At 34.6% G+C, this 25,056-nt stretch overlaps 2 protein-coding genes across 2 annotated transcripts; one reads left to right on the top strand and one right to left on the bottom strand.

Moving 5' to 3' along the window:
- The first annotated feature begins 11,313 nt into the window (after positions 1 to 11,313).
- LOC133797013 (aldehyde dehydrogenase family 2 member C4-like) lies at positions 11,314 to 20,536 on the top strand. The gene is made up of 9 exons (XM_062234763.1): positions 11,314 to 11,475; positions 12,070 to 12,212; positions 17,796 to 18,179; positions 18,685 to 18,774; positions 18,848 to 19,021; positions 19,139 to 19,276; positions 19,568 to 19,705; positions 19,855 to 19,916; positions 19,989 to 20,536. The coding sequence occupies exons 1-9, from the start codon at positions 11,358 to 11,360 to the stop codon at positions 20,260 to 20,262; spliced, it is 1,521 nt and encodes a 506-aa protein (XP_062090747.1). The 5' UTR covers positions 11,314 to 11,357; the 3' UTR covers positions 20,263 to 20,536.
- An 801-nt stretch (positions 20,537 to 21,337) lies between these two features.
- LOC133797014 (multiprotein-bridging factor 1c) lies at positions 21,338 to 22,140 on the bottom strand. The gene has a single exon (XM_062234764.1). The coding sequence runs from the start codon at positions 21,970 to 21,972 to the stop codon at positions 21,532 to 21,534; it is 441 nt and encodes a 146-aa protein (XP_062090748.1). The 5' UTR covers positions 21,973 to 22,140; the 3' UTR covers positions 21,338 to 21,531.
- Between the last annotated feature and the right edge of the window lie 2,916 nt (positions 22,141 to 25,056).

The following is a 25,056-nucleotide window of genomic DNA, read 5'->3' as shown; positions in this document are numbered from 1 at the left end:
CGCGCATTATCAACAAAAAATCACTCGGTATTTCAACTCAAGGGTCAAGAAACGCATCTTTAACTTAGGCGACCTGGTGCTTCGAAGGCTCTTTTTAGCCGGTAAGGATCCCAAGGACGGAGTTTTGGGACCAAACTGGGAAGGACCCTATCAAATAATAGAGGTTATGAAGGAAAGAACCTTTAAGCTCGCTCGGCTTAGCGGGGAAACAGTCCCACGAACATGGAACGATGTGCACCTAAAGAAATATTATCAATAGTCGTGCTTTTATAAGGCTTAATTATAAAAGCCACCCTGTTTTATTAAAAAATGAGTATATTTCTTGTGTCATATGTTTCCATGTGCGTATAGGCTTAAAAGAGCGTGTTCAAAGTAACCAAGAAATATCTCTTTCTGCTTACTTGGGGTACATATATCCTGGATACGACCAGGTCCTAAAACTTATAAGTTAGTTAAATTGATTAACCAGTGTTTTTCCTAAAAAGCACAAGGTGTCGATAAAACTAATGCGAACTAAGTTTTAAAATTGATATGACCAGGTCCTAAAACTTAGAAGTTAGTTAAATTGATTAACCAGTGTTTTTCCTAAAGAGCACGAGGTGTCGATAAAACTAACACGAACTAAGTTTTTAAATTAAATGTCTTGGACACAACCAGGTCCTAAAACTTAGAAGTTAGTTAAATTGATTAATCAGTGTTTTTCCTAAAAGGCACGAGGTATCAATAAAATTAACGCAAACTAAGTTTTAAAATTGATGTCCTGGATACAACCAGGTCCCAAAACTTAGAAGTTGGTTAAATTGATTAATCAGTGTTTTTCCTAAAAGACACGAGGTATCAATAAAATTAACGCGAACTAAGTTTTTAAATTAAATGTCCTGGATACAACCAGGTCCTAAAACTTAGAAGTTAGTTAAATTGATTAATCAGTGTTTTTCCTAAAAGGAACGAGGTATCAATAAAATTAACGCGAACTAAGTTTTTTAATTAAATGTCCTGGATACAACCAGGTCCTAAAACTTAGAAGTTAGTTAAATTGATTAATCAATGTTTTTCCTAAAAGGCACGAGGTATCAATAAAATTAACGCGAACTAAGTTTTTAAATTAAATGTCCTGGATACAACCAGGTCCCAAAACTTAGAAGTTGGTTAAATTGATTAATCAGTGTTTTTCCTAAAAGACACGAGATATCAATAAAATTAACGCGAACTAAGTTTTTAAATTAAATGTCCTGGATATGACCAAGTCTTAAAACTTAGAAGTTGGTTAAAATTGACTGGCAGTGCTTTGCAGTCTCAAAGAAAAAGTCAATAAACTAACACGAACTAAGTTTTTACCAAACACATCATATTAAAAAGAAAAATAAATGATGAAATAACTAAAATCATAAAATTGTCTCGAGGAGAAAAACCTCGTAATAAATAATTACAAAAGATAAAAAAAAAAAAAGGAAAAATCCTAGGCCCCCCCAGGTCACTCCGAGGACGTCACCTCCTCAGCATCCTACTCGCCAGCAACAGAGGTCTCCCCGGTCTCAGTCGTCGCTGGCAACTCCGATTGTAGTCGAGCCTTGAACTTCTCCAAGTAGTGTCCCCAGGCCTCGGGGGCCATGAAGGAGAAGTTGCCATCCTGGTTGAAGGCCCAGCAGTGGTACAACATACTCTCCATGGAGAATGCTGACGCCTCCTTCTCCTCCCGGACGGCCGCCTCAGCTTCCACCAGCTTTGCCTTGGCCACCTCAAGCTCGACCTAGAGAGCTGCCAAAGTAGCTCTCGCCTCCTGCTCACCTGCCTGATTTGCGGTGAGGGTAGCTTTTGCTTCCTGCTCGGCTACTTGGGCAGTAGTGAAGGCAGACTTCGCTTCCAACTCACTCGCTTGGGCCACCGTCAGGGCAGCCCTAGCAGTTTGCTCATTCTGCTCCGATGCGGCGAAAGCAGCTTGGGCCGCGGTCAGCTCGGCCTTAATCTCCTCATTCCTGGACCTGGCCCGGGAGATGTTGCGGTGGAGAGCCAAGACCGCTTGTAAAAAGCAAAGGAACAGTTAGACGCATTCTCGAAAAGTAAGATGTAAAAAGTGGTCGGTATAAGTACTTACTGTGAGGTTCGTCCCGAGAGAAGATTCCATCACGTTCTCAGGGCTCCTCTCCTTGATTGCCCTCAGATCGGTGGGCTTGGCTTTGTAGAAGTGCTCCACCGAGTAGTTTTTCGTCTCGTAGACGGTCCCCCAGAAAGTGTCTAGAATCAGCCCCAGATCCTGAGAGTTGACGGGGATGCGAACTGTGGCAGCAAGCACCACCAGAGCTTGGGGACCAACCGGTGCTACCGGTTCCCGAGCAGGAGGAGGAGGAGGGGGAGGAAGGCAAGGAAATGTCGCGGTAACTCCGGCAGCAAGAGCAGCTCCTAGGCCTGAGCTTTTTCCCTTAGCCGGGGATTGAGAGGTGGTTACAGCCAGGGGCGGCGTTTTCTTAGAAGAAGGCCGAAGCCTCTTGACGAGGGGACCCTCGATTGGCTTCCCTCTTGGGAACATCGATTGGATGTCAGGTCCTCCCCTCTCTGCCATCTCCTCGCCTGAAAAGAAGAATAAAAAATACGTTAAGGATACATGCACATTCTTCAAAAGAAAATTATTAACAATAACAGTAAAGAAATTTTTTTCCTACCCTCCGAGCTAGAGGAAGAGTCTACTTCCACGACCTACGGCCTCGGAGGTTCTACAGGGGAAGAAGAATCTAAAACAACCACTTCTTGGATTTTGGGAGGTGTCGGCTCAGGCTCTACCTCGAGGCTAGATTCCTCCACGTATTGCCTAAGTCCAGGGGAAACTATACCCTCTAGGAGGGAAGGCCACGACCTAAGGTTGGTCCTGTATTCCTCAAAGAAGGCCGACCTAAAGTACAACGTATTGTCTACTACTACGGTAACCCTAGGACGGCCCACGTCATTACGCAGTACTAACTGGTCTACGCATTGGAGCAGGGTTACATTGAGGTCCGGGTCATTTCGGTGGCGGTGCACGAGCTGGTGTGGGTTAAACCTAACTAACCTAAGGTTCGCGGCTGCCCTATCTAGGTCCCGAAAGAGATAGGGGTTACCTTGGCCAGAGGGGCCGGCTGCTGCCCCTGATTGAGCTCAATCCAAATCTGGATCCCGGGCAGCCTCCGGAGCTCTCCTCTTCCGCACAAGGGGCACCTCGGGCTCATCTTCCTGCTCGTCGCCGTCGCCAGCCACGACCTCGACCTCAGGAATGGTCTTCATCACACAGGCTGCTGGTTAATTGGCCCGCGTCTTCCTCAAGGCCAGAGTCTGGCCTGCAGAAATCAGCTTACACGGCCAGCATTGTCTCATCAGTCACAAGCTGGCGGTAGTCCTTATCACTCGACGGAAGACTCCCCAAGGTGTCATAGTGACCCCCGAGGGTCACTGATTTGGCCGTCCTCGCAAAGATTTATGCACGACGTTGTTCTAGTCAGTATACATGCAAGAAAAAAAAAAAGAAAAAGGAAATAATATTTTTTTTTAACCACGGGCTGAGAATGGAAAGCTTACGAGGATGGTTGAAGTAGTGGTGCTCGCAGTTGCAAAACCCCGTCGACATGAAGAACTGGTCCTTTAAGCCGTTGGGGTGGCTGGGTAGCTCGATGACTGCAGGAGAGTTTGGGAAACGGGTCAAGTAATAGAACCCGTCGCCTCATCCCCGTTGATCCGGGCTAGCTTTGAGGCAGAAGAAGTAAATGATGTCCGCTGGAGTAGGGATGTAATGACCCAAATTTACTAATAAGGCTTAAGGGCCTTGATTAGTGTGCCAGGAGGGCATAATTGGATTATATGTGATTTAATGATTTAAAATCATGTTATATGACTATTTGAATATTTGTGATGCATGATTATGTGTATTAGTATGCATGTAGGCCCTGATTAGGTTAGAAGGGCATAATCGTAATTTTGGCCCGTTGAGGGCATAAGTGTATATATTTGTGATAAATTGTCGAGACCACATTATTATGTGGATATATTTGTAATCTGTGACTTGAGACAATCCCAGTGAGCGGTTTAGCGAAAAATTCACGGCGGAGATTTATACCCGGCTCGGGGCGAGCCTGGGGGTATTTCTGGGAATTTAGAGAATATATTGGGGTCAATTTTGGCATTTAGGACTATAATTGGTGATTAGTTAGGTGCTGGGAGGTAAGCAGTAAATATTAGAGACACTCGAGGAATTAGCAGGAATAGGGTGAAATGACCAAAATGCCTCTAGGTGGATTAAAAGGCTTAGGATTTATGGGAGGGTATTGTGGTCATTTGGATTATAAGGGATAAATATTATTAGGCTTTATACTTAGTGGATTGTGTAGAAAGGGCTGGAATTCTTAAGGAAAGAAAAGAAAGAAGAGAAGGAGAAAGGGAAATAGGAAGTCTATTTTCTCTCTCTCGGTTTAAGCTTTTCTCCATCAGTTCTTGAGGTCTTTTGGGGCAGAAACTCAGGGAAAGTCAGAGTAGAAGCTTGAGACTAGAGTCCTGGTCTAGCTTGAAGAATTGGCAAGGATTTAGCAAGGGCAATCCATTCACTTAAGGTAAGGTCTAAGGTTGTTTTTCTTCAGTTTTTGGTTTTATGTAAACAAGGATTTTGAGCTGAGCTTTGGTGGGAATTCTAGGGAAATTGAGGCTGAGCTTTGAGGAAGTGAAGGTTGAGCTAGGTTAAGCTCATCCAGCAAAGGTAAGGAATTCTAGTTTAAGTTCTATGGTTTCAGTTGTTGTTTTGTTGAGTTTCTGAACTATAGGTTCAGCCATGGTGATTTCCTTGATTTGGGGTGCATGTGTTTGAGTTATGTGTGGTTGGGATGTTTGGGGTGAGTGGAGGATGTTTGAAGGCTTGCTTTGAAGTTTGGTTGGGTTTTGAGTAGGTTTGGCTTGGGAAAATTCGAAGGAGAAAATGTTGTGCAGGGCTGTGCTGTGACTAGCACTACAGCGCTAGTCACTGGGCACTGTAGCGCTAGGCCCTGAAGTTTCTGAGCCTTTTGGCTCTGTTTGTAGCGCTGTAGCGCTACCCTGTTTCCAGAAAGGGATTTTTAGGTTATTTTCAAGGGTTTTTTCCCGGGGGTTCGGGGTTCGATTCCACCACCCCGTTTGGTGGAATTGGGGCTTCCCGAGGGCTCGGCATTGGTCCCGAGGCTAGGTTTTGGACTTGAGGTTTGGTGATGATTCTAATCTATGGCTATGACTAGGTGTACGCTAGGGCTCAAGAGGGATCGTGCTTGAGGATCAATCGAACAAAGCTAGCAAATCTAAAGGTAAGAAAACTACAACTGGTTATATGTTTGTGATGGGACTAAGTGCTCCCGATATCTGTATAATGTCATAGATGGTATTACGCCATGAGACATGTGATAAACAACCTAAGGGTGTCGTAAATAATACTTGCGCACAAGGCGCAGCTCGGCCACTGGTAGCTAAGGACAGCTTAACATTCACTGAGCTCGATTTAAGCGGGCCGGAGTCAGTGGGATAAATAGAGGGTGCGGCCTAAGGTCATTAACCCTAGCTATTATATGTGGATTGATTGTTGATATGAAGTGATATAATTGGTATGATGAATACTTGATTATTATGAATGCTTAAACTATTGAGTACATGCTTATGCGATATGAGTTATCTGATTGTCTGTTGAATGATTGTGCTCTGTTATTTTGTTTTCTTGTTGGGACTTGGCTCACGGGTGCTTCGTGGTGCAGGTAAAGGCAAAGGCAAGTTGGACCAATCCTGAGGTGGAGGGCTGCGGGGTTGAATGTACATGGTCAATTGTTCGGCCGCCACGACCGAGGAGTGGAACAGGACGGGATATGCTTAACTGTCTGTTTTTCCTTAGTATGGCTAGTCACTGTATTTAAATCTTGAGTCTTTTGTAGACAGTCTTAAACTTATTACTTTTGGGATCCCATGTAAATAGAAAATGTTTATTTATAAGAAATGCAGCTTTTGAGACCAAAATCTTTTAACCTTAGTTCAACTATAGTCTGGTAACACGTTTTGATTAAATGACTTGATTAACAAGTCTTGCACCTTTATAAACACACAGTGTAACAGTCTTGGCTATCCAGGGCGTTACAAGGGACCTCCCACTCCTGCTTCAGGAAGAGGTACCTCAGCCCCGCCAGCAGACGGTAGGAGTTAGGGGCAGTTGGAAGGGGGCCAGCTTCGCGTAGTTCAGGAAATCTGCGAAGTACTGGTCCAGAGGTAGGAAGGCCCCGACCGTGAGGAGTTTGTCACTCCAGGCCGCGAACTCCTCATCAAGAGGCGCGCAGCTCCTCTCGCCCTCGAGGGGAGGATGGGCTACAAGAGTGCCTGTCCCAACTTCGATGTTATGGGACAGCAGAATCTTGTTGACCCTCCCCTGGGTCGTAATCTTCGAAACTATCCTCTCTGCCTCGAAGAAAGCGTCTGGTCCCATCTCGACCTCCTCCTCCACCGTGGGACCGAATTGGGGGATGGGAGACTCCACTTCAACCTCTTTCCCCTTGCGGGACTGCTGGGACAACGAGCCAGCCATGCTTTTCTTGGGCGCATTCTTTTTGGGTCCCATCTGGTCGCCTAATGAACAAGAACGAGGAAAAGCTTAAATAGGCGACCTAAAAATAGAAAAGGGAAAACAGTGCGAGAAGAAATGATTTTCATACACGGGCTAAAGTATTCTCAGCCCGTGGTGTGTGAAGTTACGCGTTGCCTTAGTCACGCGCCCACGTTCCCAACGAATCCTTGATCTCCAGGGATCTTTGTGTCAGGAAGGGCAGATTATTGCTTGCCTTGGAAAGGAAGTTTTGGGAGCAAAACCACCTAGGAAGCGTGACCCCTAAGCTACCCAGTTTTGCACCCTAAAAACCTCTCACCTTCCATGCTCCAAATAGGCATTTCAAAATTTTACCCAAAAAGTAACCCAGAAAATTACCCAGAAGTCCCCTAGTTATGAACATCACATTCCTAGACATATTTCTAAGTGTAATCAATATGCCTAGAATAGGAACCTACACACCAAAAGACCAGCCAAAAACAACCTATTGTTTACGGCTAAGAAATAAATTTGCCTATCAAAGAAATAGGGGAATCGAAACATGCAAACTGACAGGAAACTCACAGTGTATTTTTCTGGATGAAAGTTGCAGAAAACGTAAGGGTAGGAGTACTGGTTGAATCCTTAAAGCTGGACTTCTGAGAGACTCTTGTGGCGAGAGCGTGGGGATCTCTGGGATTATGATCAGAAGAAGAACTTCTGAAACTAAAAAAGAGAAAATGAGGAAAAAAATTCAAGCGAAGAGTGACTAGTACTGAAGATTGCCCTCCTTATATATACGTAAGAGGCATGAGGAAACAAGGACCGTCCAATCAAATTAACGTGAGATACGAGGATCATAACTCGAGAGGCGAAACGACAGCAGAAAGGTGGCTAGGCCATTTAATGCAATTCTCGGAATCCAAACGGTCGCCAACCACAACATTCCACGTGTCCGGCACCAATATAGTGGGCAGGACATGAAGAGTCTAAAGGGAAGTTTAAAAATCCCCCGCTGTGAAGATTAGAGGTGACGTCATAAGTCACGAGCAGGGGCTTGGGGGGCAAATGTACGCCCTAAATATTTGCGCACTTCGGCGAGCTAAGAAAGGGCTTAACTCGGTCTGCTACGTGTCAACCGTCCACCCGGAGCTGTTTGTTGCCATCCCCTAATTTAACCAACCCGAGCTGGTTAATCATTTAACTGCTCCCTGGAGCCATTGTGTCGACATGTTGAAAGCTACAAGCTAGCACCACATTAAGCTTGTAGTGCGCCAAAGGCCTGACACTCCCGAATCCTTGTAAAGTCGACCACGCAATATAAACGTGCATATCCCAGGCGTCACATGTCTATTCTATTCCTGAATTCTTAGACACGCAGTATAAACGTGCGTGTTTAGACATCCCACGCCTGATTTGGGCCATGCGACCCATTATCCCTCCTTACCTATTGATTAGACCACACTTTACTGCAAGGTTTAAGAATTAATCATCGACGTCACGTAAATGATTTGATGGATGAAGAGGTCACGGAATGACCTCAGTACCTACCCAGATATCATCTTCCTATAAATACCAAGACCCTAGATAATGCAAGGGGTTGGGATATTTTTTGTAAAGAAGCACTCTGTAAGAAATAGTCAAGAGATATCAATAATATCGACTGGTGGACTAGAGGGATTTTAACATTCGAACCACCTAAAAAGAAAGGGAGTGACCATCTTTCTATTGCTATTAGTTTCCCAAAGCCTAGATTATAATTCTTTTCATATTACGGTTTACTAATTTGCACTAATTCATCCTACTTATTCGTATAATTACATGTTAGCGAAAAACCGCGTCAACATATATATAAACCAAATCATAAAGAATAATGTTTTGGTTTAATTTTTTCATTTAATATGTTTATATCATTCGTTTTTAATAAATATAATTATTAGATTCTATAAATAAAATTAAACAAACGTTCATTGCATTATTGCTTGTATCTAATATAGAAACATGTGTGTATATGTGACAATTATCTAATTTCTATATATATATATATTAGTTGATAATATTTCAACTAACTAATAATTTGGAACAAAATTTATAACAACCAATATAATATAACACTACTCCACACAATTTGATATATCTGTTAACAATAATAATAATAATAAAATACATATTAAATTGTTAATAAAAGCATATCATATATAGATATATTATAATAGCAACACTCTAACATTATATATATTATGACCAACAGGGGAACAAATTTATTTTTGACGGGGTGTGTTTGGAAGTCATGGTTGTAACGCCCCACGTCACTATGGCTACTTCCTCGAATGATGACTAGTCCTACAAACCAACATAAGTCTTTCTAGTGTGTTTTGTCTTCACTTGCACGCTTCCTGGGAAAAATTCCTGGGAAGTCACCCATCATGAGAATATTCTAGGTCAAGCACGCTTAACTTTGGAGTTCTTAAGGGATGGTCTACCGAAAAGAAGATGTATCTTGTTGGCAAGGTAGTACCCATCAATCCATTTAAGTCATCTTCAACTGTGTAGTCTCATACCTACACAGTCTTAGAATTATTACACTTGACCTTCCTCAGACGGTGTGAGATTTCACAACTTTTACCTGGTCTTCCCCCTGTGGATCACGAGATTCTGACTGTCACAATCACCCGTTCTTAGGGGTCCGACGTTCCTGTCGGCCACACTTCCGGTTGGGTCAAGACTTTGATACCATTTGTAACGCCACACGTCATTATGGCTGCTTCCTAGAATGATGACTGACCCTGCAAACCAATACGAGTCTTTCCAGCGTGCTTTGTCCTCACTCGCACGCTTCCTGGGAAAACTTCCCATGAGGTCACCCATCATGAGACTACACAAGGTCAAGCACGCTTAACTTCGGAGTTCTCAAGTGATGGGTTACCGAAAAGAAGATGCATCTTGTTGGCATAGGTAGTACCCATCAATCCATTTAAGTCCTCTTCAATTGTGTAGTCACATACCTACACAATCTTAGAATCATTACACTTGGCCTTCCCCAGGCGGTGTGGGATTGCACAGCTTTTACCTAGTCTTTCCCCCTGCGGATCACAAGATTATGACTGTCACAATGGTATAATTATTTAGTCGTGTAATTTCTATAGTAATAATTACACTCTATTTTAAAAATATAATGTGTGTTTGGATGTTAAGTGGTAATTATATATGAATTCAAATTGTCATGTTTCACAATAGAGATAATAATTGTTTACTAAAATATTATTATGTAATAATTACTATTTAAAACTGATAGTATTAAGGGTGTGTTTGGAAACAACTGTGTAATTACTAAGTCGTGTGATGACTAGGGTAGTAATTACATTTATGAGTAATTATAATATATTTTAAAATACAAAATGTGTTTGGATGTCAAGTAGTAATTACTTATGAATTCTTATTGTCATGTTTGGCAAAATAGTTAGTAATTACACAGGAAAATAATACTGTACACGCAAAATCGGGTGATTACTCTGAATTACACAAAATTTCAATTACAATATGACTTTTCAAACACACCCTTAGCAATTACATAGTATAATTACACCTAATTCTCATGGGATTACGAGAATTTGATACTATAATTGGGACACTTCAATTACCTTTAATTACATAATTATTGTGTAATTACTTAATTAGATAAATATGTCAAAATCTAGTAATTTTTTGAAATTACATTCTATTCTAATTACAACGTGGCTTTCCAAAAACACCATATGTTTTGTTTACATATATTTTATGTTCTCAGTTTCGAACCCAGAAGGGCTCAATCTCTCAAAAGCTGACATATAACATTGGTGGAATTGGAAAAAAGAAGAACGGTTATTAATCAAGACTCTAATTAATTCACTATTGGCATGTTTACTAATCATCAATGGGAATCATATATATTGTAATTGTTCTTATTTATTTGCTTGCTTTTATTTAGTAATAAGAATACTAGTAAGTAACGACATTACTAGTATTTAATTTTTATTTATTTTAATTATTAAAAATTAAAAGACAAATTTACTCTTAAAAATATATTCTCTTTAAAAAAATATACATTTTTATAAAGTACAATTTTAGTTAAATTAAACCATTCCATTTATCTTTTCCAGTTATATAAACAAAATAAAATATTCTAATTTTCTTTCTTATTAGTTTTAGTAAACAAAATAATAAAATAATAATTTTGATTTTTTAATGTTTTATTTGATTAATTTCTCTTAGGATAGTTTAGTAAACTTGTTATGTATATATAGAGTAAATATGTTACATTCTAACGAGTCAACGCGACACGTATGCATGATAGCTAATACCGCGTGGCCTATTTTACGATGTTTGCCTATCCAATGATGTACTTAGTGAACAAGTCTAATTAGAAAACGTACCATACAAAAGAACACACCCATATTGACCGCCATCACTAGCTAAAACAAAAAAGGTAATTATTGTAGAGAAAGATTAATTAATTTGTTGTAGGTACAAAAATATGAATATAAAATTGAGCACGCTAGGTGAATAAATTTATGTTTTTCGGTGCAGGAGTCTTTCCCAAATTAATTCCAAAATTGACCGTGCCAAAAGGATACCATATAATATTAAATAAATCTTTTCATTTGTAATTTTTTTTCTTCTCAAAGTATTATACAAATTAATATCTCATCACTACTTACGTAATAAGCTAGGTCACTTGTGCGTATATATACAGTATACTACATATGTATAGAGAGAGAGAGACCAATCTTTAAAGGAAGACAGAGAAGATTTTTGTGTTTGAAGAAAAAAGAGAGAGATGGGGAGCAATACTGATAATTGTAATGGCAACAAATCCGAGTCGTTTGATGTGAAGATGCCCACAATAAAATTCACTAAGCTGTTCATTAATGGAGAATTTGTCGACTCAGTTTCAGGTTTTCCCTTTCTCCATAACATATATAAATATATATATAGTATTTAGTATTATATCTTCGAGCTTATAATTAATGTAAGAGATGTCCTTTTTAATAGTTATTTGCACTCTAAGAGATGTTCTTAAAGTACAAAAAGTAATGTAAATAATCTCTTGTATAACTTTGATGACTTCTTCATTTTTCTTTTTTGAACTTTTCCTCAATTTTCTTGTATTACATAAACCCACTTCTACTACTAGATTCTATTTTCTTTTGCTTTCAATAATTTATTGGCTTCTGAGAGGAAGAATAGCCTTGTGAATATAGTTACATTACAATATGAATTCTAATGCAGCCCTATGATCACCGCCGTGCACATCAAACAAATATACAATTTTATTTATAGATGATATAGCCAACATATCCAAGCAAACAAAAAAAATACCCGTAGGCTAGCTAGTGATTGCCATGCCAGTACCTTTTTCCCATATTACTTTTTTTTTCTTCCTCGTGTATATAAAAGCATAATGTTTAGCCATACATATAAAGTTAAAAAATAACGTTACTTATATAATTAATTCGAGAACTTTGCTTTGTCTTATATATTCCAAAAAGGAAAAACATTTGAGACGATAGATCCAAGGAACGGGGAGGTGATAGCAAGAGTTGCCGAAGGAGATAAGGAAGACATCGATTTGGCTGTGAAAGCCGCCCGTGCCGCCTTCGATCGTGGCCCTTGGCCTCGCATGTCTGGCTCAGTATGCATATTATATATAATCTGTATATTTATATTTCTCCAATTAGTTTGTTCTACTTAATTTCACATTTTTATTTTACTCTCTATATATATACTATATACTAGGTTCAAGTAATATACGTTAAATTTATTAATTATTTTTATTAAATTTTTATGATTGTCGTAATATAAATTTTAAATAAATAAATAATATTAAATATGAAAGAATAACATAAACATATTAAAATAAAAATTAAACCAAAATATTTTTTATGATTTTTTTAAAAAAAATATAACCCGATAATTTTTTAGATCACAAACTACCATATTTAAGGTACAAAACATTCATAATAATATTATTTAAATCAATGATTGGAGATTAAACTTATCTATTCTCGATAGAATATAAATGTTATTCTGATTTTTTATTTAGTTACACAGTCATATTATTTGTACACACACGATACTTATGTATTATATATATTATTGTAAAAACAAATATCTAGTTTTATAACATGTGAATTTATATTAATATAATTATTAAATATCTAATTTTGTAATAAATATTATTATAATAATATTTTTTATAATATTTAAATTTATATTAATATAATTACTAAATATTTATTATAGCAAAATTTAATAAAAGTTAAGATTATATATTATATGTTATATATATCTAATCTTGTATTAATAAATATTTTATAACATTTGAATTTATATGGATATAATTAATAAATATCTAATCTAGTATTAAATATTATTATAATAATATTTTATAACTTTTGAATTTATATTAATATAATTAGTAAATATCTAATGATATTTTATAATATTTGAATTTATATAATATAATAAATAAAATTTTATTTTTATTTGTTTTTAAAAGTATATTTTGTATATAAATAGTAAATATTTATTCAAGAAAATTTTTATAAAAATTAAATTTGTATGGGTATAATTAATAAATATCTAATCTAGTATTAAATATTATTATAATAATGATATTTTATAACATTTGAATTTATATTAATATAATAAATAAAATTTTTATTTTTATTTTTTTCAAAAATATATTCCATTAAATAATTTGAATATTCCGTTAAAGTTAACAAAACAAATCGTTAAAACTAATAATTTTCGTTATCTACACATTTTTTATATAGAATATTTCTATGGTGCAACACACAAAAAGAGGTGCACCCTCTTTTTGTTTGCACCTCGTGAGTATTTTTTTACTCGAATTTTTTTTATGACCGTGCATACTGTAGTTATTTAGAACATCTTGCAAATTTTCAGAAAATTCTAAGTAATTTACATTACCGAAAATAAAATTCAAACGACTTGTTGCACTCATGACTATTTTTTTATGCGCGTAAAAAACAATATATTTTAACATTATTTTCGTTACTCTAAATTATTCGAAATTTTCTGAAAATTATTTTTAAATAATTATCATTGTAAAATATCTAAAAAAACTTATTTTAATTTGTTTAATTATTTATTTATTTTATTTTATTTAAGTTTAAGTCATGTTTATAATCTACTATTAAATATAAAAATATTCCGTTAAAGTTAACGAAAAAAAATAAAGAACAATTAAAATCAAGAATTTATGTTATATACACACTTTTTATATAGAAGAGATATATTTTTAACCAATCATGCATGTTTAGTAAATAGTTTTTTTGATTGACAAAATGTTTAGTAGTATATATAAGTAATTAATTAATTTAATAAGTTGTAGTGTATAGTTTTTAATACCAATACAATTGGTTGAGTCAAGTAGTAGTGGTTACATTAATTGTTGCATACATAAAGTAATAATATATAAGAATATATTTATTAAATAGTAAACTAATTTAGTCAATATATATATATAATATACGAATGGCGTAGTCATCAATTACTAAAATTAATTTAGTATAAATCTAATACATATCTACAGTATTAATTATTTAAGTTTGTACCGTGTGATGCTGGATTTTTCTATTTTGTTTTTTCCTCCTTTGTGAAAGGGATGTCTTCGTTTTGCTGATGTCTGACCTTGATAAATACTTATCAATTTACTGCTTAAAATACTTAAACGTCGCTGCTTTAGAATCAACTCTACCTCTTTTTTCTTTTCTTTTTTTTTTAATAGCTCAAGAGTCAACAACTCTAGTTTATAGCTACTTATAAGCTATTAAATATTTTTAATTTTGTAGAAAAAAAACTGCAAGGTTTTCTAAATGATGAGATTGAGATCTAAAATCAAATGATGAAATATGTTAAGTATGACCGCCCGTTATCGATGGGCTATATCTCGTATGCATGTCATGTATATATATAGAAGATATTTACGTATCACCTTCACTATACGTATATTGATTACAAGAGCATAAAATTATAACAATTTTAAAGCTCGGGTATTTTATTTCCTAGTTAATTTGAAATAAATAAATAAAACTTTTAGTCTATTCAAAAGTGAAATGCATCACCTATATAAAGCAAAACCTCTATAAATATTACTTTATATTAGAATAACTTTTATATAGTTTAAAAAAAAATTAGTTGGGTATTTATAAATCAAAATAAATTTTCTATTGTAATAAATTGTAATTCTTAAGTCTCAAATTAAGAAATTATCTCCACGTAATAATAATAATAATCTGAATAATATAAATATATGTGATATATTATCTTAAAGTTTAAAATAAATGATTATAACAATTTATCAAAATTATTCTAAACAATAAATTAGTATCTAGAGTTGTTATTAAAAATTTTAAATTTAAGTAATTAAAAACTCGCCAACATATAATACGACCTTGAATTCAAAAATATTTTTAATTATATCTCTATTAAATTATAATTTACTGTTTATAATAATAAAATTTGTATGATCTCTATGATTAAATATAGTTTTTTAATATATAGATTAATTTTCATCCCTCGCAAATTCAAATAATATTTATTATTGTTTATAAAATTATAATATTAATTATGAAAAAAATATATCTACTCTTTTATATATATATATATTATAATTCTTATTAGATTGTCTTAATTACTAATGTGGCGTTCCACTTCACATATATACAAACCAATTGGATATGTAAAATATACATATATAAATTTATATGTTACCGTCTTTTGTTTCTACTGACCTCTTTTTCTTTTTGAAAGGGAGTTTGTAAATTGTATGATCTTCATTAGTTATAAAATAACGCACACATTGATGTCACCCGGCCTCTCATAACCACCTATATAGCTCATAAATTTGGTTTTGGAGATATAAAATTATGTTTTCTTTGACAATATATATATATATATATATATTCCCAATTCTCCAACCCCTCCTTCAAATTAAACAAACTCATTAAATAAGCATACATATATATATAAATAGTATATATAATAATGTTGATTTATCCTTTTTATTTCTAAGTGTCCTTTTCTCATGTCTTCAATTTTTCAAATAATAATAAGTTCATAACAATTTTCTTGCCCTCTATCCGTATGTATTTGGTGTATATTTTCAAAGAATCATTTTCAACATTATTAGTTTAGATTTGATCTTAAAAGTAGCTTTTCTCTGCCAAATTTGTTCATCTTGTACGTAATAATGAAGTAGTATTCTCTCCATATAATGTAGGCCCCATTTTGTTAATTATTATGATCATTACTTGCAATTTATACTTATTGAGCGGCTTACAACTTACACATGTGCTTATAAATGTATACTATATAGAAACAATCTACAATGCATTTAAAGTTGTAAACATTTAAAAAATTGTTAATTATTTTCTTAAAAATATATATATAATAGAATAAATTATAATTGTATAGTATATATAAATATTTATACCAATAATTTTTATATAAATAAAATAAGAATAGAAAAAGTTATAGTGTAGACACTAGTATACAAGCATCGACTATTTTTAGTTTCTTATATATTTCGCAATGTCCTTTGGTGAATTTGATGAAGAAAAATAGTTTCAATCACTTGATAAAAAACAAACTATCACACAAATTTATAAGATAAAAAAATGATATGTATGCCCTTTATTATTTTTTACATAAATATGATTTAATTATTTAAATTATCATAAAATATATTTAAAATATTCTCTTTTGATTAATTAATTTTTGTTTAAGTTTATGTTTATTCGAGTTTTTAATTTCGCAGTGACAATAAGAGATTATATATTATATGTTTAATATAATATTAATATTATACGTGGATTTTAAATTTAAGTTTGTCGCTAGTTGATAGTAGATTATATTATATATTTAATATGATATTATTTTGATACGTGAAGTTTAAGTTTAATTAAATTTTATTTAAGTTATAAAAGGTATGGTTTTATTATTTTTAAATAATTATCATTGTAAAATATCTTATTAGTTATTTATTTATTTAATTTTATCCAAATTTAAGTCAGGTTTATATTCTACGGTTAAATATAATAATATTCCGTTAAAATTAATGGAAAAATAAATAAAAAATCGTTAAAACAAAAAATTTCTATTATTTATACACTTTTTAGAGTTATTTTCGGCTGTAGTCCTTATTCTTTACACTTTGTAACATTTAGGTCCCAAAAGTTAATTTTGTATTTGTTAGGATCCCAACTTTTTCAAATTGTATCATTTAGGTCCCCAAATGCTATTTTTGTTTATTTTTTCTTTGAATATACATAAAAAAATATAAAATAAATGGTGGATCATTCTTAAAATGTTTGGATATTTAATTTATGACAATAACAAACATGACATATTTTCAAGGCATTTTTAAAAATATTTAATATTTTTAACAAAATCAAATTTAAAGACCAAAGTATAAAAAATAAATACTGTAGCTGAAAAAAACCCCACTTTTTATATAAGAGATGTGAAAGACCTCTTCCAATTCTTTTCCACCATTCACATAAGTAGGTTTAATTGATCGTCAATAAATTAAAAGTGTACCATAAATGTGTGTGTACATATATATAGTCCATCAATTAGTGTTAACAAAAAAAAATATACTTTATATCTTTGGCGGACTTTGTTAATAAGTGTAGAATTTGATACGTTTATAGGTCATAGGGATAGGGTATAGTACGTACACGTTCTGCTAAAAAATAATGCATGATTAATCTAAGTCATAAATATGAAACTTTTATACAGTGTCGCAATAAATTTTTATATGACAAGGTATATTATTTTGTTTATGATATTAGTGTTAATTTATAGATATTTTTAGTATTTTTTTATATAAATAAATTGCAACTATAATTATTTTATATGAGTATTAATAAATATTTTAAAAAAAATTAAATTTAAGAGGATCGTTTGTTACAGTAAAATTATTTAAATTATAATTTCAACATTTTAGGTTATCTAAACTATTTTAAATTTATTTTACGAAAAATCTCCTATGATTATATTATATAAAAAATAGAGTTAAAACTTATATATATATATATATATATTTATAGCAAAATTACTAAAAATATGTATGGGTATCACTAGCTAAAAAATTTCCATTTTCTTATATTTAATATATTGTAAGTAAATGCATATAATAAATTTTAACTAAATCTTTTTTCTTTTTTTCTTTTGTTCAAATAATTAGGAGAGGGCAAAGATTATGATGAAGTTTGCAGATTTGATAGAGGAAAACATTGAGGAACTAGCTAGTCTGGACTCCCGTGATGCAGGGAAATTGTTTAGCATGGGAAAAGCCATAGACATACCTGAAGTGGCAAACACCCTCCGGTACTACGCCGGTGCCGCCGATAAAATTCACGGAGAGGTGCTCAAAATGTCACGTCCATTTCATGCCTACACATTGCTTGAGCCCATTGGAGTTGTGGGACACATCATCCCTTGGAATTTTCCAAGCACCATGTTTTTTATTAAGGTCAGCCCTGCCTTAGCCGCTGGCTGCACCATGCTCATCAAACCCGCCGAGCAAACTCCACTCTCAGCTCTCTTTTACGCTCATCTAGCCAAGCTTGTACGTATTTATGTATTGCTATAAAATATACAGGAGAATTCTTCTTTTACGCACTTCACTTTAAATCTTACAGGTGAAACTCTTCGGTGTGTGTTCTCGACTCTGCGTGATTTTTTTTTTTTATGATTGTATATATTGTAATTGTTTAGAACATGCTGAAAATTTTCAGAAAATTTCGAATAGTTTACGATACCGAAAACTAGTTTCAAACATGTTGTTTTCCGTACGTAAAAAAAATTAGTCACGCTGCAACAACATATTTGTAACTAGATTTCGGTACGGTAAACTATTCAGAATTTTATAAAAACGCGTCGATGCTCTAAATAGATACAATATACACGGTTATACAAAAAATTGCCCAAAAAATTATGAGAATACTGAAAACCCCACCGATAAGACTTAAAGTGAAATCCTTATCCGAGAATTATCCTAAATATACATGCATCAAACTTAATCCAATTTACCAACAATAATAATAATACCTCGGGCACCCTTTATTATGTAGGCTGGTATCCCAGATGGAGTGCTCAATGTGGTACCTGGGTATGGACCAACTGCGGGTGCTGCCATTAGCTCTCATATGGACATTGACAAGGTAATTAAGCTATATAACTATTTGATATAGCTCTATATATATAAATATAAAGAATTCTCTGTGTTCGTTATAGGTAAGTTTTACTGGGTCTGGGGAGATTGGACGTGAAGTAATGAAGGCAGCTGCAGCAAGCAACTTGAAACCAGTATCACTAGAATTAGGAGGCAAGTCACCGCTCATTATTTTTGACGATGCTGATATAGATATGGCTTCTGAGCTTGCTCTTATGGGAATCCTACTTAACAAGGTGAGTTTTGTTTTTTGCTACATATAAACTAAAATTAAACATCTTGTATCTTCACTTACATGCATATAATAATATTGTATGATTGTTAGTTGGCTTTAATATTAATTTTTATTAAAGGGAGAAATATGCGTGGCAAGTTCTCGTGTTTATGTTCAAGAAGGGATTTACGATGAATTGGTGAACAAATTAGTAGAGAAGGCTAAAGCTTGGTCAGTGGGCGACCCCTTTGATCCTCAAGTTCGTCAAGGACCCCAGGTATATACATATATACACTAATCATGGGACAAATATTTCACACCTCATGAGCTTCACGGTTTGAGCGAACTAAAATATAATTAGTTAGTACTGGCAAGTGGATTTTGACAGATTATATAAATATAGAAGAAAAGATTTTGAAAATTGTCAAAAGATAATTTTGTTTCTTTTTTATACACGTGTTATGTGTACTCCACTTTCACTGCTATTTGTAAATATTGTAGCCGAAAATACCAAAAAAAAAAAAGGGTTAACCATTAATTAAATTCACAAAATCACAATTGGATTCAGGTTGACAAGGCGCAGTTTGATAAAATCCTGAGCTACATTGAGCATGGCAAGAGAGAAGGAGCCACACTGTTAACTGGTGGTAAGCCAATTGGGGAGAAGGGATATTACATTGAGCCTACCATTTTCACCGATGTTACGGTATATTTTGCAGCTTTGTCTAAAACTTTTGTCCACAAATAAACTAACTTATTAAATTACAATGGATATCATTATATAAATAATGGCCCAATATATAACCTCATCGTTTGTTAATTTTCAATATTAAATTTTGTTTCATTACTTCTCAGGAAGAAATGATGATTGTAAAAGACGAGATATTTGGGCCTGTTATGGCGCTCATGAAGTTCAAGTAAGACTCTTGTTATACTTTTCAAATAATTCCATTAATGTATTAATTACAAATAAATAATATTATATATAGGACCATGGAGGAGGCTATAAAGAGCGCCAACAATAGTAGATATGGGCTGGCCGCAGGAATTTTGACCAAAAACTTGGATGTGGCCAATACTGTTTCGAGATCAATTAGGGCGGGTACCATATGGATCAATTGCTACCTTGCTTTCGGTAACGATTGCCCTTTTGGTGGATACAAAATGAGTGGGTTCGGAAGGGACTTGGGCTTGGAGGCTCTTCATAAGTATGTCCAAATTAAGTCCGTAGTCACACCCCTTTATAACTCTCCTTGGCTCTGAGACTAAAAAGGCTTAGCTACGACAAAGTTGAAGACTTGATGAGCTTCATAAAAGGCTCACACACTGCAAAAGAACAAATAAAAATACTTGAATAAAGGACAATTAATGAGTTACTGTAGAACTTCTTTTGTATTTCCCTGTTTAGCTTGATAAGAAATAAACTCGGCTAGTTATAGTTTGAGTACAGTTCTGTGGTTTGTAATGCACCCAAAACGAGAAGGAAACGCGCGTGTAAAATGCTTGAAACTAATAATAAAATGCTTGGCATGGGATTGGTGAAATGGCTTGCTTTATATATTGTCTTGGTTAGGACTTATTGTACTATAACTTTATGTGGATACTTATCTCGCAAATTATATCAGCAAACGAAATTACTACTAACCGATCGAACGGTTTTAAATGGAAAGACTTGTGGCTTTTGAAAAGTTAATTATTGGTATAACAAGTCCAATATTAACAAATAAAAATAAAAAAAGTTAATTGTATAAAAAAATGATCAGAATCGTATTCAAATTGATGCAAAGTCATAATTGGAGAGTAAATTTAATATACATATATATTTTTTTCCTAGGATCATTTGTTTTTTAATATTAAAGGTTGCGTGGACCTGAATGTCGTTTTAGCAATTGGAGCAAATAAAACATGCCTATGTCTAACAAAAATTTCTATCTAACATTTACACTCTAACTACAAAAATTAGAGCAATAAAAACTTATCTCATTTAGGACATGTTTGGTATTAGAGTTTGATTTGTTAGAAATGAAAATGTCATCTCTTTTGGAAAATTTAATTTTAATGATTTAGGGATTTGGTTTCATATTTCCTCGCTACAATCCTCGTACCAAACACACTATTCTTGTAGTGTTAGTATGCTCACTATAACCTTATCAAAACTGAAAAGAATTACAGTCGTATCGAATTTGTTTTGTCCCGAAACTTCATAATCACCAGTTAGGAAAAGATGAAAAAATTATTCTATTATAGGAAAATTATTCTATTATATCCAAAGAAGGGAAAATTATTCTATTTTATCCAAATCAAATATCAAACACAACAAAAAGATTTTCGTTAAAGATTCCGGCAAGATTGAGATTTATTCTATTATATCCAAATATTTTTACAATCTAATTACTTTCATGATCAGAATCTTAGATCCGCAGCCAAACTTATTACAAAGAAACACTACAGTATGTACTATCAAAACAAAGATCGCAGCTATCAATTAAAATAAATTCACAATTGTTTTTTTACCACGGTGATTGATCGTACTCATTTTCCGATCTTTCCCCTGAGCTTGACGCCAAGAACCTTTTCCATCTTCGCCAACACGGCCTGGTTCGGCACGGCCTTGCCGTTCTCATATTCCTGTACCACCTGAGGACGCTCGTTGATCTGCTTGGCCAAGTCGCCCTGGCTCATATTCTTCCCCATCCGCGCCTTCTGAATCGCCTGCCTCACCTCGGTCGCTACCCGATTCAGAGCCGCCGGCTCGGTCCCTTCATCGAGCTTCCTCACGTTGACTACCGGTGCGGTGGCGGCCTTCTTGTTTGCCCCGGCGTCGGACTTCTTGATGGTCTGAACAGCGGCGCCGGACCGGAGTGCCCGGTTCACAGCCTTCGGGTCCCGTAGGTCCTGAGCCTTGGGCTTAGACTTGTGGAGAACAACCGGTTCCCAGTCCTGAGTTAGGACTCCTGGGTTTCTGCTCGGCATTTTTGTTGGGCTTGATAGTTTAGAGAAGAAAGCTTCTTGAATTTTACAAAGGTAAGCGAAAGTGGCTAATGATGATGAAGACGTTATGGAAATGAAAGGGATTTATATAGCGGACGGAGAATCTGGAAGCTTCTTTGGTCTGAACTGTATCTCTCTCTCTCTCTCTGGAACCTTCTCTATAAATGTTTTTTTTTTTTTTTACGAAAAGAAAAGGCCCCTAAGAGTATTTATCGAATGTTTGCAACGTGGCCAATTGTTATTGGTTGATTGCTCGTGCAATATTATAATTATCTCAATTTATTTAGTTTTTTAAGACAAAAATCACATAGCTAAAAACAACAACAAATTCCCATAGAAAAAAAAAACTTGGACACCAAGTTTGATTCTTGGATCCCAAGCTTCCTCAAAGAAAAATAAGAAATTATACCAAAACAATAGTGTGAAAAAGCTAATCTCATCATTTTTTAAATTATAAGAAAATGACATTTTACATTATTGATTACTTAAATTATTTTTTTTATATAATTTATTTATTTAGGATAAATTATTTTTTTTATATAATTTATTTATTTAGGAGTATATGACTTTAATATAGTTGTGTATGTATATTAATTGTGTTTAATTAGTTATTATTCTAAAGTTATTTTAATTTTTAAGTTTTTTTATGAGTTGTTAGTATATTATTTTCCAACTAGCACAAATGTTTTGTGTAGTTTGGTATATTATTATTTTTTAGAGAACTTTATAAAAATATGGGAAAAAATAAATTACTTTTTATATTTATGGGCATAAAACTTATGCCACAAAATATGGTAATTCTAGAAAAAAAAAATTAATTTGGAAATCCCACAAAATAATATAAACAAAATGCCATAAACAAAAATACATACACTCTCTCTCTTACTTTCCTCTTTCTCTCCATCTCTCACGTATTCGTCACTTGCTCTCTCTATTTTTCTCACAACAATCGCAGCCAACCATTTTCTCTCACAACAATAGGAGCTCTCTCACACCGGCAAATAGACAACGTATCTCCGGTTACCACCGACACCATTTCTGATTCGTATTCTTCTTCGTTTTCACGTTCTTCTTCTTCTTCTTCTTCTTCTTCTTTATGTTCTTCTGCGTATTCTTTGTTGTTTCATATCTGTTTTTTCTTTTCAGATCTGATTTTATTTTACAAATCTGTTTTTTTTTTCTAAATCTGTCTAAGGAACCAGTTACTATCACGATTCTATTTTGTTTTCAGATCTGAGTTTTTTGTATACTTAGCTGTAACTAGTTACCTTATTTAATTTCATTCTTCATGGTTGTTTTTAAATCTTATTTAATTTTTTAGATCTAGTTTTCTTAATAAAACTACCTAAGTAACTAGTTACTGTCACGATTATACTTTATTTTCAGATCTGAGTTTTTTTGTGGACCTATACCTTATTTAATCTCCTTTCTCATGTGTTATTTTTAAATCTGATTTTATTTTTCAGATTTGATTTTCTTTGTAAAACTACTTATGTAACTAGTTACCTTCTTCGATCTTCTTTTTCTTCTTGGTTATTTTTATATGTGATTTTGTTTTTCAGATGTAGTTCTTTTTTTTTTTTTAAAGATGTGGCTAAGTAACTAGCTACCAATTAATTGTTATTTTGATAGGGGTAACCAGTTACCACCTTCTTCTTCTTCTATTCCTCAGATTAATTTTTTATTTTCTAAGTTTTTTTTTCTAGGTTTGGTTCAGTAACTAATTATCAATTAGTTATTTTAATAGGGGTAACCGATTACCTCCTTCTTCTTCTTCTTCTTCTTTACTAGCTGTATTCGGATCTGTTTTTTTTTCTTCCAAATTTGCCAGTAACCAGTTACAATTCACTCGAGTACTTGCCATGACAGTCAAAATTGATAGTAGTTGTATGCCCTGATTTTCCACGGGCTATTAGCGAGCTGAGATATGGCCTAATTATATCAACCACGTGGATACCACATGGCCAGAGCTGCTGTCGTCAGGTCCTACCTCTTTAGCTCGAGGTAACCAAAGGTTTACCAGGATTATTTAAGGGCCGAGTCAGGAAAATAAAGACCGCAGGTCAAGAAGGCGTCCAGCTCGAGGCACGAGCTGAAGTTGGAAGCTGTGACCATTTATAAAGTCAACCACGCAATATAAACGTGCATATATCAGACATCACGTGTCTGATATATCCCTGAATTCTCGGACACGCCGCATGAACGTGCGTGTTCAGGCACCCACGGTTGGGTTGGGCCGTGCGGCCCATTATCTCTGTTACCTATTGATTAGATCACACTTCATTTGTCAGGTTTTAGGAATTAATCATGAATGTCACAGAAGTGACATGATGGGTCAGAAGGTCACGGGATGACCCCCCTTACCAACTCCCAGGTGCCCTCTCCTATAAATATGGAGACCCTGGGAGTTGCAAAAGGTTGGATTCTATTGTGTAACGAAATACCCTGTAAAGAATACCAGAAATATAGCAATAATATTGGCTGGTGGAGTAGAAGGATTTTAACCTTTGAACCACCTAAAAACGTAATTGTGTCATCAGTCCATTTAAAGATCATTCACGTGTTTCGGTTCATTATTAAGCACTAATCTCTTTCTCTTATTTTCTTAATTACCTGTTCGCGAAGAACCGCGTCAACAGTTTGGTGCTTTCGTTGAGAGCTAGTTAGATTGGTGCTATCGCAAACATCCAACTATGGTGACCACTCGATCAAGGCACGGTAACGAGGCGGAACAACATGATGGGCAGGAGGCTCATCATGCCGCCATCTCCGGTGAGCAAAACCTTGAAGTTCAGCAGTGACCGGGCAAGCAGCCAATAGCCCAGGATGACACTGGAAGTTCGGCACCCCGACCACCTAATCCAAACCCAGACTTTTACACGGCGGTAGAGATGGAGAATGCTTAGCTAAGGAGTCAACTGGCGAAAGCTAATTAGCAGATTAAGGAGGTGTTGGCCCGACTACCCCTCTTACAACCGACGCTAACGTCGGAAAGAGGCAAGGTGAGACTTGTAAGTCCCGCTGGGGTAATTGGTCCAGGCCTAGCCGCTTGGTCAGACCTCCGAC

The sequence above is a fragment of the Humulus lupulus genome, chromosome 8, assembly GCF_963169125.1.
Source record: "Humulus lupulus chromosome 8, drHumLupu1.1, whole genome shotgun sequence".
Taxonomy (NCBI): Eukaryota; Viridiplantae; Streptophyta; class Magnoliopsida; order Rosales; family Cannabaceae; genus Humulus; species Humulus lupulus.
Note: the sequence above shows the minus strand (reverse complement) of the source record. Positions and strands in the feature narration are given on the sequence as shown.

Bases quoted from the DNA above. Each gene is read 5' to 3' on its own strand.
- LOC133797014 (XM_062234764.1), bottom strand. From the start codon at position 21,972: ATGCCGAGCAGAAACCCAGGAGTCCTAACTCAGGACTGGGAACCGGTT.
- LOC133797013 (XM_062234763.1), top strand. From the start codon at position 11,358: ATGGGGAGCAATACTGATAATTGTAATGGCAACAAATCCGAGTCGTTT. The intron at 18,180-18,684 runs GTACGTATTTAT...TTTATTATGTAG, and splicing joins ACGCTCATCTAGCCAAGCTT to GCTGGTATCCCAGATGGAGT. The intron at 18,775-18,847 runs GTAATTAAGCTA...TGTTCGTTATAG, and splicing joins CTCATATGGACATTGACAAG to GTAAGTTTTACTGGGTCTGG.